This window comes from Vipera berus, assembly GCF_964194415.1.
Source record: "Vipera berus genome assembly, chromosome: 1".
In the NCBI taxonomy this organism is placed as follows: Eukaryota; Metazoa; Chordata; class Lepidosauria; order Squamata; family Viperidae; genus Vipera; species Vipera berus.
The window spans coordinates 108697642-108716676 of NC_138202.1; the positions used below are offsets into that span (position 1 = coordinate 108697642).

Genomic DNA, 19035 nt, shown 5'->3' on the forward strand with positions numbered 1-19035 from the left:
GGGTCAAATTTGACTTTAATTGCCAATATGCAAGGTAGAAGGGCAGTAGCAAAAGTATTAAGGGAGCTTAGTGGAATGGAGGAAGCTAGGTTCGTCTTATCCTAACTGGGATAAGCAACTCGATTATTAAGCGAAGTGGTTGCTAAGTGAAACTATGACTATACTTAGGTTTCCTTTGATTTACAGATCTGCAAAGGTCATAAATGTGAGGATTACTTTTTGATGTAACTGTAAATGGTCACTGTATGAGGGAGTTGCTAAACGAGGACTATTTCTTCTGACTCCTAATCCTCTTTTGCTTGTAATCTTTCAGCCTAGACCAGGGGTAGGCAACCTCAGCTCTTTTATGACTCATGGACTTCAACTTCCAGAATTGTCTACCCCTGGCCTAGACATAAACCATACAAAAATATCTGGAGATTGTTAGGCCAAAATATAAGCTATAGTGTGAAGGTGAATGAATCATTGGCTAGAGTTATTTCTTTCCAAAGAATGAAATCAAATGTATGCCCAGCAGAAAAGAGAATTACTGCATCTTTAAGAACAGAAGTGAAGTAAAGGAGAGGAACAGATTGTTGGTGTTTTATACCTTTCTTCTTTGCTGAATGTGGGATTGGCTTCACAGATATCCAGGCTTTTACTGAACATTGTTTTACTATGGCAGGAACAAAGTGAGAAAAAAGAGTTACTGATGTGGACATTCATATGAGATTCACCTGACGCAGTCCCCCCCACCAAAGTTACCCTCCCTCCCTTCCAAAAAATATGTGGAATGGAGAGCTACATTGCTTTCCCAGTTCTATTCTGATACCGGAAGATTTTAAGAGCCCCTTGAATAGAAGGGTGTAGTATCTGGGTTACTGGGGAGGCCGAATTTTTCCAGTGAAGGAGTAAACTAAAATTCTAGCAATCTTGTTGATGTGAGATAAGGGTCACTGCATACGAGCCATTCTTGCACTTGGCCTCTCCAAACATCAGTTGCCAGTTAAATGCTGGCTCAAACCTGAACCATGGTTGTGAGATATGCCAATTTTCAAGGAAGCTATTATGCTGAACAAGATCTGAAGAATGCAGATCCAGCTTGGCTATTCAAAGTAGCCTCTTCAGTACATAACTTGCTCCCACTAATCCTTTCACTTGCTCCCATTAGTCTGCAAAGAAAAGCCATAAGTATTTCAAGCCCTCAAAAAAAATGGCAGGCCTGAACCCTACAGATGGGTCAGATGGAGAAGAACAGATCCCAGTATCAGGTAGCTGTCTTTTCAGTAATCAGTGTAAAGAAGTCACGAAGAAAAGAATGTCAGTTTGTTGATGGAAGCACTCCCCCCCCCTTTCGGTTCATAATGTATTTCAGCTCTAGCATGTTCTGTTTGATCTAACGTAAAGCCTTGAGCCTTTGACAGCAATCTTTGGGCTGAAAAAAAATTCTGTGACAAGAAAATGCACCATGAAAATAGCAGCTGCGACGGCATTAATGTACCATGGGGAAAATGAAAAGCTGAGTTTAGATTATGAAACAAGAACAAGTGAAAGCACCAAAGTCCTCAGAAGAGAAGGAATAAAAGGAAATACAATAAGTAAAACAAGCAAATGGAGGAAGCAAGATTATTGGTAGAAAAAAATTGAAAACCAAGTTGATTTCAAGGCATTCATCTTTTTCACAAGCAATCTTCCTGGGTATCATGAACAGAAAGGGAAGAGGCATGGAATGTATGAACTGCCAGATAATACAAGGTTTTGAAAGAAGATATAAACTATATTTTCTCTTCACAGGACATTTGGAATGGCAACTGCCAAAACCAACATATACTTGATTTTAATACTGTACTTCTCAGGAAGACAATACATGATAATGTATTTTAAGCAGAGATGGACATGAGCAAATTGGAGACAGAATTATGTTGGTGGGCTCCTTTAGGCTTATTTTTTGGCATGCTTTTCACAAAAATAAATAGCTACTTATCCACAACTACTTCTAAGTAAGGCTTAATCACTTTGCAGAGGCTATTAATAATTGTCCAGTTTCACTGTGACCTACGAATGCACACTCCAAAGAAACTATACTTTGGTAGGAAAATGGTGCTGAAAGTGAATTTGTTAACAAAATGTCTGCGTCGATTTTGTAAGAGTTTTCATTTAGTAGTAGTAGGGTGATGTTCTCCTCATCTTCTTCACTTTTCTTATGCAACAACTTACTGATATATACCAGGAATAAATCATATTCATTCACTTTAGCTGGTGTGGTTTCCAACAATAAATCCTACATGTGGTGATTTTGTAAGGACCATGAACATTCTCAGTTTGAGATCTCCCCCTCTCTGGTCCCTTGATCATAGTGTTCAAATTGTTTGGGGAAATGGTAGAATAGCTACTCATTGAAAATAATGCTCTTCCAGGTAGCACTATCCCCTCCAAAATGATTTCCAGAGGTTACATGGAAATTCATAGTAGACTCTATGTCCACATGTTTTCATCTCATTTGGCATACTTCACGTTAAATGAACAAGTTTATATTCAATATGAATGAACACAATGCTGTGCTTGTTACTTGAGGATGAAGTGGCATAAGGAATGCACAGAGGCACAGGCTACTGTGCAACAGCATCATGAGATTATGAATTCCTTTTTTATATTTTCTGTTTTGCCTACATATTTTGCACACATGCATCATAGCCCTTGTTATCTCATCATAAAACTGGACTGTATTTTACTGTGATGTCATTTTATGTAGTGTTTCAGAAAACATTACTTCATACAAGATCCCACTAATGGAGAGTCAGTCCACCAATTTCAGCTACAATGTTTTTCAGCACTAAAATTAACTATATATAAAGAAAAAAAATGTTAAATATAGTTCAGGTTAGTAAGATATGCAACTTTTTAATGTGATACTTAACAAATGAAAATGTTAAAGTCACTGTACCATACAAGCAACCCAATATATCATGATAAATGTAAGATAATCTTACAATTTGGCAAAAAATACTCTTCCCAGCTTAGATTTCCCTTTTTGGTCAGTTACTCCTATCTTGATCTATCTTAATTACCTGTTTCAGATGCAGAGAATGGTAATGTAAAAACTACAAATTGGTGGTATTTAAATTCTGAAACCTTGCATGCTAATCCTGGAATCTTCCATTGCCCAGGATGATCTACTAAGACAAGCTGTCAGTGGTGTTGCAACTGAACAATAGCTCAGCATTTTAGCTTAACATATTATGGAAGAAGTGGTTTACATGCATCGTGACATTTTCTACAAGAAAACTGTATATTTTCCTTTTTGATATCCTTTTGTTGTACATTAGAATTAAAATAACAATATTTAGCAAGGAACCCAACTAGGTAAACTCTGCATACTAGAGAGTTTCTGGGAATTGTAAAAGCAATCATGCTTTCTGCTTAGTGGTCGAACTAAGTTTCTAGAAAATAACATTCTTCCTGTATAAAGGTAATATTTGAGACCATGAATTCATGCTTCAAAGAACCAAAAGATGGAGGCTTGAAATGTTTAAAAGTAGAGTCTCTTAAAACATATCTATGTAACATATCCATACGAGATTTCTTTTTATTTCTGCAATGTGATCCTGGTAAAACCACAACAAAGATGACCATAAAATATCTGAAAGTATGGCTTTAGGAACATTTTTTTTGACATTTGATTTTCAATACAACAGTGTGGCTAGCATAGTTCATTAGCGAGTAAAAAATGCTAACCCTAACCCTGCATTGGACTAGGATTATGAACATATAGCATTTCCATTGTGTTTGTGTTTACCTCATCTTTGCATGGTTTCTATTGTAAATTTCTCCCTAGCATTGGTTTGAATGCTTGTTAGAAACAAAAGATTAAGAAAGAAGACACAATAACAAGCAAAGAAGCTTCTTGTGATTAATTTATCTTTCTTGCAAAAAAACCTAGACTGATGCTGATAAAAATAACTGAGCCACTATACCAGCTCCTGTGGTTTCTCAGACTTCAGGTCAATGGCATGCACAATCTTCTTGTTGTTTGGTTATTGGGACCACCTACCTCTGTCCATGCTGTGCCATTTCAATTGCCCTCCGTGCAGGAACCGGGGACCCTCCATCTGTCACACTTAGAACCTCCATGGATTTCCTCTCCGGTCTCCGCTTGCCATGTCTGTTCAGCATTGGAGAGTCCACACGTTTTCTGGGAGGATCTTTATGGAGAGATAATGCAGTCAACTTAGCATGGTTATGAAATGGCTCAAAGGTCTTGGAATGGCAAAAGCTTGTTTCTCAGTGTCCTCTCAATTTATTTTCTAAACTCAACAGAGGGGATGAAGACCTTGATGGAAACCAAAACCATTTAAATTCTTTCCACATCTCTGCATCTCATACATGGTCCTTTTTACTCCTGCCATTCCATGATATATCTAAAGCACTTTTTAAAAGTAGCTTACAATCATAGCACACATAAACACCTAAAAACAGTGCTTAGATAATGGAAAGAGATAGGCATTTTATTCAGGGAAATCATAGGTCCAACCAAGAACTTTAGGGTTTTTTCTCTACAAATTTTATCTTTACATTCTAGTTTTCTTGTTTGTAATGCTACATTTTTATATTTTATGCTTACATTTCCCTTACAATGTATTATTGTTGCTGATCATGCACTAAAACTTTTAAAAAGAATAGGCATTTGATGCTTTATCCCAGAAAACTGCAAATAGTAATAATAAGTAGATATCTAAATTTAATACTGAAGTTCAAACCTGTACTTTAAGTTAAAGAAAAAATGTATTAGAAAGTTTTGATTTTAAAAAAGGGGGTTTAAAGAAAAGTTTAGCATTTAAAAAAGGGTGGAAAAAAAGAAAAAGAAGTGTTTTTCCCTGTAAGATCAAAGAATCCGAACAAAATATAGTGAACCTTGTTAATAAAACTGGTGATAGTTTACAAAGATTATTAGGTGCAAACAGAAATATACATTATTTCCACAGTAAGGAAGATAAAGCAGGAAAGGTTAAATTGATTATTTTATTCAAAAAGGAGAATATATTTAAGTACTTTTTTCATTGGATATTACTTCTGGATTTTGTGCTTGTGCTAAAAAATATATGAAATTTTGACTTTGGTTTTATTGATTAGATATATTTGTCATTATAGAAATGGCTAGTTATATACTAATATGTAAAAGCAAAAAGTTGAGGCAGGAGTGTTTTTATCCTGTACTGTGCTAAAAAAGAGTCGTACGTCAACACCTTTTCTTTCTTTTTCCCCTTGAATCTCATTTTTTTCCTCTCCCCCTCTCTTTTTCCTTTCCCTAATTTTTTATTTCTACTTTTCTTTGTATATTTTCTTTGTATATTTTTATATATTAAATCTTAAAAAGTAGATATCTGCAGGCTTTGCAAATCTGTGACATTATGATCCCATTATAGGAACTCGGTCAAAACTTCATCATAAGAGGCAGATGTACAAAAAATTACAGACAATAAAAAACAAGAAGAGAGCCTAAATGAATGAGAATAATATAATATAGATTTCTAGGATTCTGAATCTTGCATCTATTACAGACAGCTTTCACTGAATGACCATTTGTTCAGCAACCATTCAAATTTTATGATGGCGTTCTTATGACGCGTCCTTCTAATTGCACCTACAGGTATAGCAATGCGCCATGGTCACACATGATCACCATTTGCAATCTTCGCTGCTGATTTTCAACAAGCAAAGTCAATGAGGAAGCCGGCAAGAATTTGCAAATGATGACAATGGGGATGCTACAGCTGCATCTGTCTAAGGCCAGCAACCGGGATTGCCACAACTGCTATTGTTGGAGCAGTCACACAACTTCATGCTTTACGACTGCATGGCTTAGCAACAACATTGCCGGTCCCAATACTACCTGTAATCTGCTATTTTTCCTTTATGTGCTGATGGCCATCTAGAAAAGCGAACACTTATATGCCTCTTTGAAGGAAGCAATATCTCCAAACAATTGTTTGTCTGAAGTGATATTTAATGGATAATAATCTCTCTCAATCTCTCTCTCTCTCTCTCTCTCTCTCTCTCTCTCTCTCTCTCTCTCTCTCTCTCTCTCTCTCTCTCACACACACACACACACACACACACAAAATCTTGCACTGCATTTCTAAAGACAAATGAGCAAAGAGCTGCATTCATTCACTCTGCTTCACTTGAATAATAACGTATATGAATTCTAAAATCAGATGATACATCATCCAGATATATTCAGCTTGAATATAAAATTAATCCATTTAAGGAGTATATTTTTCTTTCTCATATAAGGAAATGTAGATTATTGTTTGCATTTATGTATGAATAGGGAGCATGATGTATCATCGGGATTGAAGAAGCTGGAGACAATGCTACCTTTAAAAACACAGGTATACCTGCATTGAAAAGAAAACTCAATCAACTGAAACATTAGTTACAAGCTGATCTTCTGCTCCCTTATGGCAAAAGACGAAGTTACATAAAATTATAATTGTACAAAACAATTCAGGTTAAGAAGCTAGGTGGATCAATCAGAAAAGATACTTTCATAATTTCCACCAAGTGTTTCTCTGTCTGTATGTGTGTTCAGTCCAAAGCTCTAAGTGCATTTCCATGTGAACATGAACTTCCCTTTTAAACAGGTTTTTATTTCAGTGTTTAGGGAAATTCTAGGTAAGTACAAAATGATTAAGCAGAATTAATAGAATAGGCTACTGCTAAGCTTGTAAGCCACCCTGAGTCTTTGGAGAAGGGCGGGATATAAATGGATTAAAAAAAATAGTTATCTACTAAAGTACATTTAGAAGCTCTTCTAATTATGGCAGCTATTGTTCATACACTGGATTTTCTGAAAGTGCAATAAACATTTTCATCAGCTGGAATTTTACAAATTTGTCAATAAAAATGAATGGCGATGTGACTGTACCCTCAGTAAGGGCAGCCCAAAGAGAGGGACGTAGAGAAGATAGGGTTTTAATATATATATATATACCTATTTCATTTCTAGGAGGAAGATCCTCATCTTCGTGACTGGGATATCTTTCTTTCCGATCAAGGAGTAGAAAATAAATCATTTTCTCTTGATTTTCCCTAGAAAAAATATAACATTATAACAACATCATACTGTAGTAAAACATGGAAATTTCTGCATAAAATGCACTCCATTCCGGATATCTTAAATACTAAGATAGTATAAATTACTGTTTTTAGCTCTGTGTATGCAGCCCAGATTCGCTGCTTGTGAGATGGGTGGCTAAAAAAATTAGTTTATTAAATAAATGAAATGAAGATCTGATGCAGATGTTATTTACATGCCCTGATCTTCTTGTGTAACACTGTTATTTTCTTAAAAAGGCGCTGCCTACAGAAGAGTGTTAAGAGCTAACTGAAATATATGGAAGGAGCATATTATGTAGTCCTTCCTGGATTCTGTTTCAGAATCTCCATTGTGTCTAATATGCATCATCTCATTTCAGACATCAGTTGATGCATAATAGACATAAAATATACTCTACTTCCACATGGGTCTCTCAGGTCATTATGAAAAATCATGTTCAATGCCTGGCACCTTAGTGAAGTACAGAGGACAGAGAGTAGAATGGAGCTTTCCATGCAGTTTCATTCAAACTGTGGAATTCACTGAACTTGGAGGTCCAACAATAAGTACTGCTCTCAGTATTTGATGATAGCTCTTGCGTTGATCGGGGACTGCTATAGCTGAATTCCTACTATAGTATATAATTGCGAAATAATATACTACATTACCCTACTGTGTTAATATCAGAAATTCAAACTTGTGTACACGCAGTGTTTTGTTTTTTTTACACTGAAGAACATTTGTAAACACTATTGCATCATCTATATTGCAGCTTGAAGCTTGGTGTAAAAATTGATCCATGATACTGATGTTATATGGTGCTGAGTGTCTACTGTAAGCCAGTGTTTCCCCATCTTGGCAACTTCAGGCTGTGTGGACTTTGTTTCCAAAATTTCCCAGCCAGAATGCTGGGAATTCTGAGAGTTGAAATACACACATCTTAAAAGTTGCCAAGGTTGAAAAACAATGGTCTAAGCTACAAATGAATGACCTTCCAATCTGAGTCATTCCTCTGCTATGAATTCTTTTTTGAATTTCAATTCTCTGTTTGAGAAAAATAGGGAATCATAATGCTAACTAGATATACTGCAGGGGTGTCAAACTCAATTTCATTGAGGGCCGCATCAGCATTGTGGTTGCCCTCAGGGGGCCGGGTGTGTCTGGCCAGGGTGGGCGTGGCCTACTGGGTAGGCATGGCTAGAGTGCGTATGGCCTACTGGGTGGGCATGGCCAGCTCTACATCGTTGGCATCAAGGGTACCTATGGGGGCCTGGGCAGGAGTGGGACAGATCTGAGGGTCTCTGGCAGAAGGAGGGTCTCTGGGCCAGGGCCAAGGCAGTGGGGGCCGTTCCCTCACTGTTTACAGGATGGCTTCGCGGGCCACATGAAACCACTTTGCGGGCTGCATCCGGCCCCCGGGCCTTGTGTTTGACATGTCTGATATACTGGATTGTTAAAAGGTTTGTAACTAGGTAATGCTATGGAAATGTTTTATATATTTGAAATTGCTCACAAATACAGTTAGCAGGAAAGAACACTAAATTTTTCCAAGTAATTTATTTTTAACATTGGAAGTCATACTAGATTATAATAACTGAAGCAGAAAAGGTTTGAGAGTTGTGTGTATGCATCTATTTATAACCATTTTGAGGGACTGACTTAAATTCAAAGTAATTGCAGCATTCTTGAAGAAAACTGTGAATAAAGATAATGTTCCCCAATCTAATGCCCATCAGACATTTCAGATTACAGAATCCTATGTCCTCAGCCAGCATGGACATGTTAGGTAAGGATGATCAGTTATAGTCCAATGTATTAGAAAAGAAGTAGAATGTGCAAGTTCGACCTGTAATCTGACAAAAAATGTATGTCAGTTTGTCAGCTTTCTGAAAGCACAGCAGCCACTATATGAAACAGAATATTTGGTAAATAGATGGTTCACTTCATTTTTTTATGTTCTTATGTATCCATTTCCCCTTTAATGGTTCTATATGTGGGAGGATTCTGATGCCACCTGGCTAAAAAATGCTGCTTCCCCGCTTTAACATGTTGCCTAAATTGTTTCATTTCCTTTAATACACATGTGACACTTCTTATACATTCAAGCAATGATACATAAAGACAGAGTACTTACTCTTCTGATAGCAGATCCTGTAAAAGTTTGTTTCTGTCACGGAAGCAACCTAATGAGTGCATGCTATCTAGAACATCAGGATCGATATCTTCCAAGGAAGGGAGAGAACGAATCTGGACCTTTCGTGGAATTGGTTGTTCTGGTTCTGGCTCATTCTTACCTCCTCTTTAGATGAGATGAGATGAGATGAGATGAGATGAGATGAGATGAGATGAGGTGAGGTGAGGTGAGGTGAGGTGAGGTGAGATAGATAGATAGATAGATGATAGATAGATAGATAGATAGATAGATAGATAGATAGATAGATAGATAGATGATAGATAGATAGATAGGTGGATGGAGAGAGAGAGAGAGATAAATAAGAAAAGAAAAAGTATTTACACTAGCACACAAAAGGAAAATATTCTCCTGAAGAGGGAACTCAAGCAGTTTGCCTGTTAACTTCAACCGAGATTTAGATTCAAATTCTGATTAAGTATTTAATGCCTTTGAGATCTAGGATTTTAAATAGTGACTTCTATGTAAAATATATCAGAACGGCAGTTGGGAATTCACAATTGGGAAATTAAATAGCCTGGCTGTTGCAATTAACAGAAGTGCAGAATCAAATGGAGGAGAAGAGGCTGTTTTGTTCCTTTGGAAAAGACAAGGTGTCCTCCCCCCCCCTTTCAGAGAGATTTTAAAAATCCCAATTGGTATTCAGAAGAGATTCTTTGCATTATTTTCCATTACCATCATGTTTTGGTAATGCTGCATGGTCATCTAGCCATTGCAGTGTCAGGAGATTACTATAAAAAACAAAAGAAAGAATAGTTTTCATACTGATAGCAAGTGCACAGGAACTATTTCAAAGTTGGAAGTTTTAAATTTCCAAACAGCTCCTGTGATTTATTTTTTTATTAGAAGCACTACAACACCCACTATTTTCCCCCTCTTTATGATGATCACCAGATGATCACAAACAAGAGAGAGAAAATGAAAAAAGCAGGTATTGACTGTAGGTAGCAAATACATATGGAGGCTAATTTGAAATTAAAATTCTCCATAAAGATATGGTGACTCGTTTGAATACCTAAGGAAATTCTGATCTATAGATCTCCAATGCACAATTCTAGTTACTGATTAAGTATTACTTCCAAAGTCTCCATTCAAAATACTGCATACTCTCTTAATAATAAATTTGCTGCCACTAATTTATTTCTTAGAAGCTTAAATCAGATATATTGAATCAGTATCTTAGTGCAAATCATATATCAAATACTTTATTACTTTCTTTAAAATTAAGAACCTTTCTAAGACAACAAATCTGTTTTAGATACTTTCTATTGGTTGCCATATCTTATGTTGACAGAATCCCACAAACAAATTGATCTAAATTGTTTACAGACAGATATTTATATTATAGGATGAAATAATGGTGTATTATTCTTTGAGCAATACTGGTTCTAACACAAGCTTTTCAGGAAAATTAAGAGAGAGTGAACATATCTAGAGGTAATCAGATAGAGCAATGATTTGAACAGTTCTATTCCCTGAATGATGTCACTACTATTAAAATAATATACCGGTACATAATGAAACAGAAGTACTATTATTAAATGTTAAGATATAATCATGGTCTTCATTTTTAGAAAAAAGAGGAAACTAGATCTTCTGTACCCAAGGCATAATTTCAAGAAATTACTTTAAGATCATATTCAAAATATTAATCAAAAGTTACTTACATATACCATATATGCTTCTGAATGTGTTCTAGCTAAAAGTCAACAGAAAAAATGGAATGACTATAACAAAATAACAACAAATGCTATTACTCTATTTAATATTTTTGTTAAAATACAAAACTGTATCTCTTTCTCAAAATTACCAGTACATGTACATTCATACGACAGGAATGTAGCAGTGTCATTCAGAACTCAATATATTCTTTACAGTTTCCTGAGATTTACCATTGGCTTAGGCAAATTGGGGCAAGCTACAAATTAAGTAACCAGATTATCTCTGAATATATGCCCAGCAAATAAATAAAAATCCTCACAAGTCCTTTCAAATAAAGTTTTCTCCTCCTAGTAATCCATAGAAAGAAAAATGGAGTTTGAGGGAGACGTTGCTATTATGAGGCAATTGAGAGTTGCAAATATAAAAATCTATTGCAAATTATTCAGACTGCCAGGGGATGACATCTTCCACCCTTCCCCCTTGATAAAAAAAAGATCCCGCAAGATCAGAGGATAACAGTGACTCAATCAAAATTTGTGGAAATAACATTCCAAAATAAATTGGTTCATGAAACAACCGTTTCTTCATATGTGTTTCTTTGGATAATTTTTCCAGCTTTTCAGCACTTGAGAAAGCAAGCTTAATAGGTTTACTTCTCATTTGATATGCATAGAATTGTACAGGTAGTCCCTGACTTACAACGGTTCATTTAGTGACTGTTCAAAGTTATAATGATACTGGGGAAAAAAAGTAACTTAGGACCATTTCTCCCACTTAAAACTGTTGGAGCATACCCACAGTCACATGATCAAAATTCAGACACTTGGCAACTGACTCATATTTATGAGGATTGTCCCGGGGTCATGTGATCACCTTTTGTAACCTTCTGACAGGCAAAGTCAGTGGGGAAGCTAGATTCACTTAACAACTGTGTTACTAACTTAACAACTGCAGCAATTCACTTAACAACTGTGGCAAGCAAGGTTGTAAAATGAGGCAAAATTCACTTAACAAATGTTTCACTTAGCAACAGAAAGTTTGGACTCAATTATGGTCCTAGGTCGAGGACAACCTGTACTGGTAGCCTCTAATTCCAAGAAAGGCCATAGCTACCATAGAACATAGGCTATAGATCATAGAACAAGCCTTAAAATGCCATCTCAGCCAGGTGATCGTAAACACTATGGTTAGTACTGAAAACCACATAAATGCTTGAAAGAAATCAAAGCAATAAAATCCATCTGTTTATTCAGAATTGATCATTCACCAAACTGACCAAAATAATATCTCTCCCATAACAGTACCTGAAATTAGATTGGAACAGATAATCTACATCATCTGGAGAACATGGGGCTGAGATGCCTCTAAATTCTCCAGGACCTCTTTCAAGAGTAGAGTATTGGAGTTCCCATGATTACTACTACTTTACAAGATGAAAAAAAAATTGGCTGCCTTTTAGAAGGCAGTTTAACCCCTATCTTCACTCAACCAATCTTATTTTTTATGGCTTCCACTAGCTAGGTAGGGCAGCAAAGTTCAAGCATGCGTGAGATCTCTCCAAAGATGTCTACACCCTATGGTTATACAGGCAAACTTTCCACTATTCTTAAATAGGTTTGTACATAGCATTTGTTCTGATTTATCAGAGAAAATCATCATGGTTGTAATTTTAATAAGGGAAACAAACTCTCTGCTGAATAGTCAATAGACCCCATATGACAGGGTGAGTTTATAAAATAGTATGAGTCAGTATGTGTCGTGCAGATGGCTCGGTAGTAGATATGACTTAGGGATAGACAGACAATTGGAACAATGTTTAAATCCTATTAACTGAGTGTATGAGATCAGAGACCTAATAAATTGGCCTGCAAGAACTATGACAGCTGTTTTGCTCTCATTATTTTCCACCTCATTTCCAGCTAATGAGAACTGGCAAGTCAAAATAATCTGCATGAAAATGTGAGGGAATAGAACAAAAAACAACAGATGAAGACTGCTTTGAGATTGTGGCCGAGAGGCTCAGAAAGGTACAACAGAATCAATAGTTTAATCTGTACTCTAAAATAATCACTATGAAAAATCCTGAACTATTCTTTTTTTTAAAAAAAATGAGACTGCTTGTTCAATGTATGAAAAAAAAATCTAATCAAAAAGCAGTCGAGTAGGTAAGGAAGTCTGGAGGCCTCCTTTAAAAATAATGAGAAACTTTAGGCTTTTGGTGATTCTTTATAAACTTGACTCTCCTTGGCTCAAACTTAAGACATATCTGGTTCACTTCCTTAAGCTGTACCTATGCTGTGCTGATGCCAGCTCAAATATTTAATGGAAAATTAAAGTTAAATATTTAAGCTGTTTTAAGAAAATTCTGGCCAGGTTAGGATGTTACAGTGCAGGTTTGCCAGATGTTCAGTCCAGACTCCTGGCTATTGCAGACTTCACTGTTGTTGTACCTTTCCAACTTTCCATGTCAGGAAAACAACTGTTAATTGCTTTTCTTTCTGTGTCTAAGTCTTACTGGACATAAATACTTTCAAAAGTACCTGCATATATATGCATACACATAACATACATTAAATTTAGATATACAAAGTTAAAATATTAAAATATGGATATATTCAGGCACAACAATCAGCTTCATTTTTTTTCTGTATTTCCCCACTTTTAGCTCAATATAGTTTGTTGCCACTTACATTACAGTTCTTTCCTAGTAGCATAGTAGTTACAACATTTCCCTGCAGTGCAGAACTTTACAAGTTTTAAATCTGCCAAGATGTACTTTTTAAATTACCATTTTCCTTTCCATGAGCTACTCATTTTACTGTTCTTTTTCAAATGTCAACCAATGTACTATTTCATCATTTTTCCAGGTATTTGAGATGGAAGAGTTTCTTATCCCCTCTCAAATAGCCCAAATGACCTTTTATGGTTGGAAAAATGATGTAATTGTACACTTTTGAAATAATAATAATTATAGCAACAATCACGTTTTGAAAATCAAATGACAAAGTGAGTAATTCAGAGAAAGAAAAATTATATACTCAAAACATATATATGCATACATAGTCAAACAAGCATATACACGTATCTATACTATGCCATGCCATGCCATGCCATGCCATGCCATGCCATACCATACCATACCATACCATACCATACCATACCATACCATACCATTCCATACCATACTACCGTACACCATACCATACTATACTATAGCTATACTATAAGTTCTGATTTGGGGATGTTTTGCACAGAAAGCTTTATGATCCCTACGATATTGTAAAAAACTTGTAACAGAAGCTACAGTAGATCTTACTGAGGAAAAGATGGGAAACTCTGGTGAAGGAGATTGATAATAGTCAAAATCTATGAGTTTGCTTAGAAGAAAGGAAGCACAGCAAACGAAGTAGGCGGCAAAGCTTGAACTAGCACTAATGGGAAAATGCTGCTTTCAACTTGGAACAGGAAAATACAAAGTGTGGATTGGGGGCAAGTAGAGGACTATGCTGTCCCTTCTTGTCCTCCAGAAACAATTGGTGCCCTTTACTTGCAATGGAGCAACTTGATAGTTGGGCATGCCCTAATTATGAAAATTTATAAATAGGACAGATCAATTTTTATCTGAGTTTGCACATATTGATTGATTGAAACATCTCATTTCTCAGTCAATTATATCAATTCTGGGTCGCAGCTGCACATAAGAAGGGATGTCTTGGGACATATTTTTAGCGTTCCCTGTAAGTCCAAAGTGGGATGTGAAAACTGATATATCTATGAAGTACCTAAAAGAGTCCCATTTTGATGAGGCATCTCTAGGTTTATATCTTGATCACAAATACTAGAAGGAACAGTTCATCCTTAGGTAAATTATTTGGGTGATGTAGAATGATATTTAATTTGTTTAAATTTATTTAGTCAATTTATTGATTTAGTTTAACTCCAAACAAGTGCGAGCCTGTTGGGGTAATGTTTATTCCTCTCAAGCTTAATTGGTTTAGTTTTGATAATACTCTAAATGGCCTACCTGAAAAGGTATTTTTTGAACCCACTCTTACAACTGCCTAAAGGTCTGTGAGGACTGATGTGATAAACAGATTTTATAAATAAAGAAAAAAGTGAGAAACTATTCTTTTGTGTCAGTTTGCCCACTTTTTGGGTCCTGTCATATAAAAAGAGAATTAATAAATGCTTTATAGGATCTGCAAAAGATCCTCTGTTAATGTTCTAAGGATATAATATGTTTTCCCCTTTTTTGAAAACTTGCAAGGATATTCATGAGAGATACTTGTTATAAATTATTTTACTATTTACCGTATATACTTGAGTATAAGCCGAATTTTTCAGCCCACTTTTTGGGCTGAAAAAATCCACTTCGGCTTATACTCCAGTCAACAAAAAAAAAAGAACTTACCGAGGACTTGCGCGCGGCCGAGCTACTTTGCCTGACGCTGCTGGGGTCGCCCAGGCGCCTCTGCTCGCCCTCAGCAGCACCTGGCCCGGAATCACATGCGAAACAAGCCCGGCAGAGGAGCCGGAGAGGCGAGCAGAGGCGCCCGGCCCAGATCCTGCAAGGCCCGGCCGAGACACGCCCCCAGCAGCAGAGCTGCTCCGGCTCCTCTGCCGGGCTTGTTTTGCATGTGAGCTACTTTGCCTGACGCTGCTGGGGTCGCGTCTCGGCCGGGGCCTTGCAGGATCCGGCCCGGGCGCCTCTGCTCGCCCTCAGCAGCACCTGGCCCGGAATCACATGCGAAACAAGCCCGGCAGAGGAGCCGGAGCGGCGAGCAGAGGCACCCGGCCCAGATCCTGCAAGGCCCGGCCGAGACACGCCCCCAGCAGCAGAGCTGCTCCGGCTCCTCTGCCGGGCTTGTTTTGCATGTGAGCTACTTTGCCTGACGCTGCTGGGGTCGCGTCTCGGCCGGGGCCTTGCAGGATCCGGCCCGGGCGCCTCTGCTCGCCCTCAGCAGCACCTGGCCCGGAATCACATGCGAAACAAGCCCGGCAGAGGAGCCGGAGCGGCGAGCAGAGGCGCCCGGCCCAGATCCTGCAAGGCCCGGCCGAGACACGCCCCCAGCAGCGGAGCTGCTCCGGCTCCTCTGCCGAGCTTCTTTTGCATGTGAGCTACTTTGCCTGACGCTGAGAAGACCCGCTTGGGCACTCGGGTTGATGTCAGTCTCCGCAGGCCCTTCTCGTTTCCAGGAACGTCAAGCGCGCTTGGCTCCCCACCCCCACGGCAGGGCAGGGCAGGGCAGAGACTTGCTCGCCCTTCTGACGGCCCTGAAGAGAAACGAAGGGCTTGCAAACTCCCCGCGAGAAGCTGGGCGAAGCGCGCGGCTGGGCGAGTGTGTGCCTGCGCGCGTATTTACGAAAGAAACGCTCCGAGAGTTCTTTCTCCGCCCCCTTGGGGGGAACTCTAGCGACTGCTGTAGCCGCGCTTCTCTTCTCGGCTCCGAAAATAGGGATTTCTACTCTCTCTCTCTCTCTCTCTCTTCCCTCCCCACCCCGCATTCTCCTGCCTCTTCGATTGCGACAATAAAAGGGCGAAGGGTGCGCTGGTTTCTTCCTCCTTCCTCCCCCCCTCCCCTCCCCTCCCCAATTGTCAGGTGAGGCAGCTGGAGGTCTGGCCGGGAGATTGTAGCCGTTTTGAAACGCCGCGTCTTGAAACGCCCGATCAGCTGATTTTCGGGTGGAAGAGCCGCGGCTTGAATCTGTTTGCATCTGCCTGAATTAGACCGAAACGGCCTGAATTTGACCAGAGTTGCTTTGTAATGGCTGGAGGAACTGCAGAGGAGGTCTTGCCGGGAGATTGTGGCTGTTTTGAAACGCCGCGGCTTGAAACGCCCGATCAGCTGATTTTCGGGGCGGAAAGAGCCACGGCTTGAATCTGCTTGTATTTGTTTGAACTTAACCAGAAACGGCTCGTAATGGCTGGAGGAACTGCGGAGGGAGTGAATGCTCCAGCCTGGAATATTTGGAAAGGCTGGGGGAACCGGATGAACTGCAGCTTAAGTGACTGTTGCCGGAGGAGCCATGGCTTGAAACGCCCCAGTTTTGGGGCAGCGTTTGCTTGTTCCGGGTAGAAAAAACGCTGTCGACCCCGGCATCTTTTGCGGGGATTTCCCATTTCCCGTTGCGAAACCAGCCGAGCCCAAGTCCACCCTTTCTTTTTTTTCCACGGCACGGCCTTTCCCACGATCGTGTCTCCTTCAGATCTTACGCAAGCTTCCTCGATTTCCTGGTGTGTGTGTGTGTGTGTGTTTCTTTCTTATTCCTCCCTTCTCTGGTGGTTGGAAAGGCGTGTGACGCGCTTCGACAACAACTCTGCTGGCTCTCTCGGTGGGAACCTCCCATCCTCTATATACCCCCATTTCGGCTGCTTCGCAAACTGCTTCCTCCACCCCACCCCACCCCACCTCACCCCTCCCCGCAAAAGATGCCGGGGTCGACAGCGTTTTTTCTACCCGGAACAAGCAAACACGCAGGCAACCCTGCACTATTCAGCTCAGTGAAGTCACGCTTGGTTAAAAAACAGATTTAATAATAATAATAAGAAGAAGAAGAAGTTGGGCTGATCAAATGTTTCAATAATGACTGAAGGAGAGCTGCTTGTACCTTGGTCTTTGTGCTGGTGTCTTGACATGCCAGTGTTTTTATTTATTCCATTTATTCCATTTGATCAGCCCAAAGTACAAAAAAAACCCCCCAAAAACAAGGTCTAGTTTCACGGCGATGAGCGACCGGAGTGCCAATCAATTAGTTAACAGACTTCATCAGTTCCAAAATCAAGATCACACCGGCAAGCTTTGTCAGTTGTCACTCGCGGCAGTACAAATACACTAGTACGGAAAGCTGCCGTTCACTTTCGGGGGGAGGAAAAAAAAACACAACAACACCGCATGCTTTCCGCCCCGAAAATCAGCTGATCGGGCATTTCAAGCCGTTTCAAGCGTGACTTCACTGAGCTGAATAGTGCAGGGTTGCCTGCGTGTTTGCTTGTTCCGGGTAGAAAAAACGCTGTCGACCCCGGCATCTTTTGCTGGGAGGGGTGAGGTGGGGTGGGGTGGGGTGGAGGAAGCAGTTTGCGAAGCAGCCGAAATGGGGGTGTCAAGCCCTACGGGGACCAGGGGAGCACTTCCAACAATGCCCGTGCAGCACCGAAGGCCCATTGGCACCCGCACCCCCCAACTGTTCGGCGGGCGAACGCCAGACCCGCTGCCGCACTTACAGCTGATCGGCGGCCGGAGGAGATTGTGGACGGGCGCAGAGGGTCCGCGTCAGCACAGACAGCTGATCGGCGGCTGAAGGAGACTGCGAGCGGCTGCGGAGGTTCCGCGCCGGCACAAACAGCTAAGGGGCAGCCGGGGACGTCTACCAGTGGTCACGCAGCGCGATCAACTGAGCGGCAGCTAGAAACAGCCGCCGACGGTCTCACGGGCCTCACGGGACTTTTCGGGTCCGATGGCGGCTTGGAGAGTGTGGGTGGCTGCTTCGCAGACCTTGCATGCCGCTACAACCGCCAGGTCTGCGAAGCAGCCACCCACACTCTCCAAGCCGCCATCGGACCCGAAAAGTCCCGTGAGGCCCGTGCGACCGTCGGCGGCTGTTTCTAGCTGCCGCTCAGTTGATCGCGCTGCGTGACCACCGGTAGACGTCCCCGGCTGCCCCTTAGCTGTTTGTGCCGGCGCGGAACCTCCGCAGCCGCTCGCAGTCTCCTTCAGCCGCCGATCAGCTGTCTGTGCTGACGCGGACCCTCTGCGCCCGTCCACAATCTCCTCCGGCCGCCGATCAGCTGTTGATGTGGCCGCGGAACCTCTGCAGCCGCTCGCAGTCTCCTTCAGCCGCCGATTAGCTGTTTGTGCTGGCGCGGAACCTCCGCAGCCGCTCGCAATCTCCTCCGGCCGCCGATCAGCTGTAAGTGCGGCAGCGGGTCTGGCGTTCGCCCGCCGAACAGTTGGGGGGTGCGGGCGCCAATGGGCCTTCGGTGCTGCGCGGGCATTGTTGGAAGTGCTCCCCTGGTCCCCGTAGGGCTTGACACCCCCATTTCGGCTGCTTCGCAAACTGCTTCCTCCACCCCACCCCACCCCACCTCACCCCTCCCTGCAAAAGA

General features: G+C 40.6%; 1 protein-coding gene across 2 annotated transcripts in view; it reads right to left on the reverse strand.

Moving 5' to 3' along the window:
• Positions 1-19035, reverse strand: part of BRSK2 (BR serine/threonine kinase 2) — a gene marked incomplete at its 5' end in the record, with an annotated part of 464582 nt that overhangs the window by 77643 nt on the left and 367904 nt on the right. For both annotated transcript variants that reach the window (XM_081315319.1, XM_081315318.1), the window contains 4 exons: positions 4031-4181; positions 6974-7071; positions 9213-9377; positions 10937-10968. In XM_081315319.1, coding sequence (XP_081171445.1) covers positions 4031-4181; positions 6974-7071; positions 9213-9377; positions 10937-10968 — 446 coding nt within the window. The remainder of the gene's footprint in view (positions 1-4030; positions 4182-6973; positions 7072-9212; positions 9378-10936; positions 10969-19035) is intronic.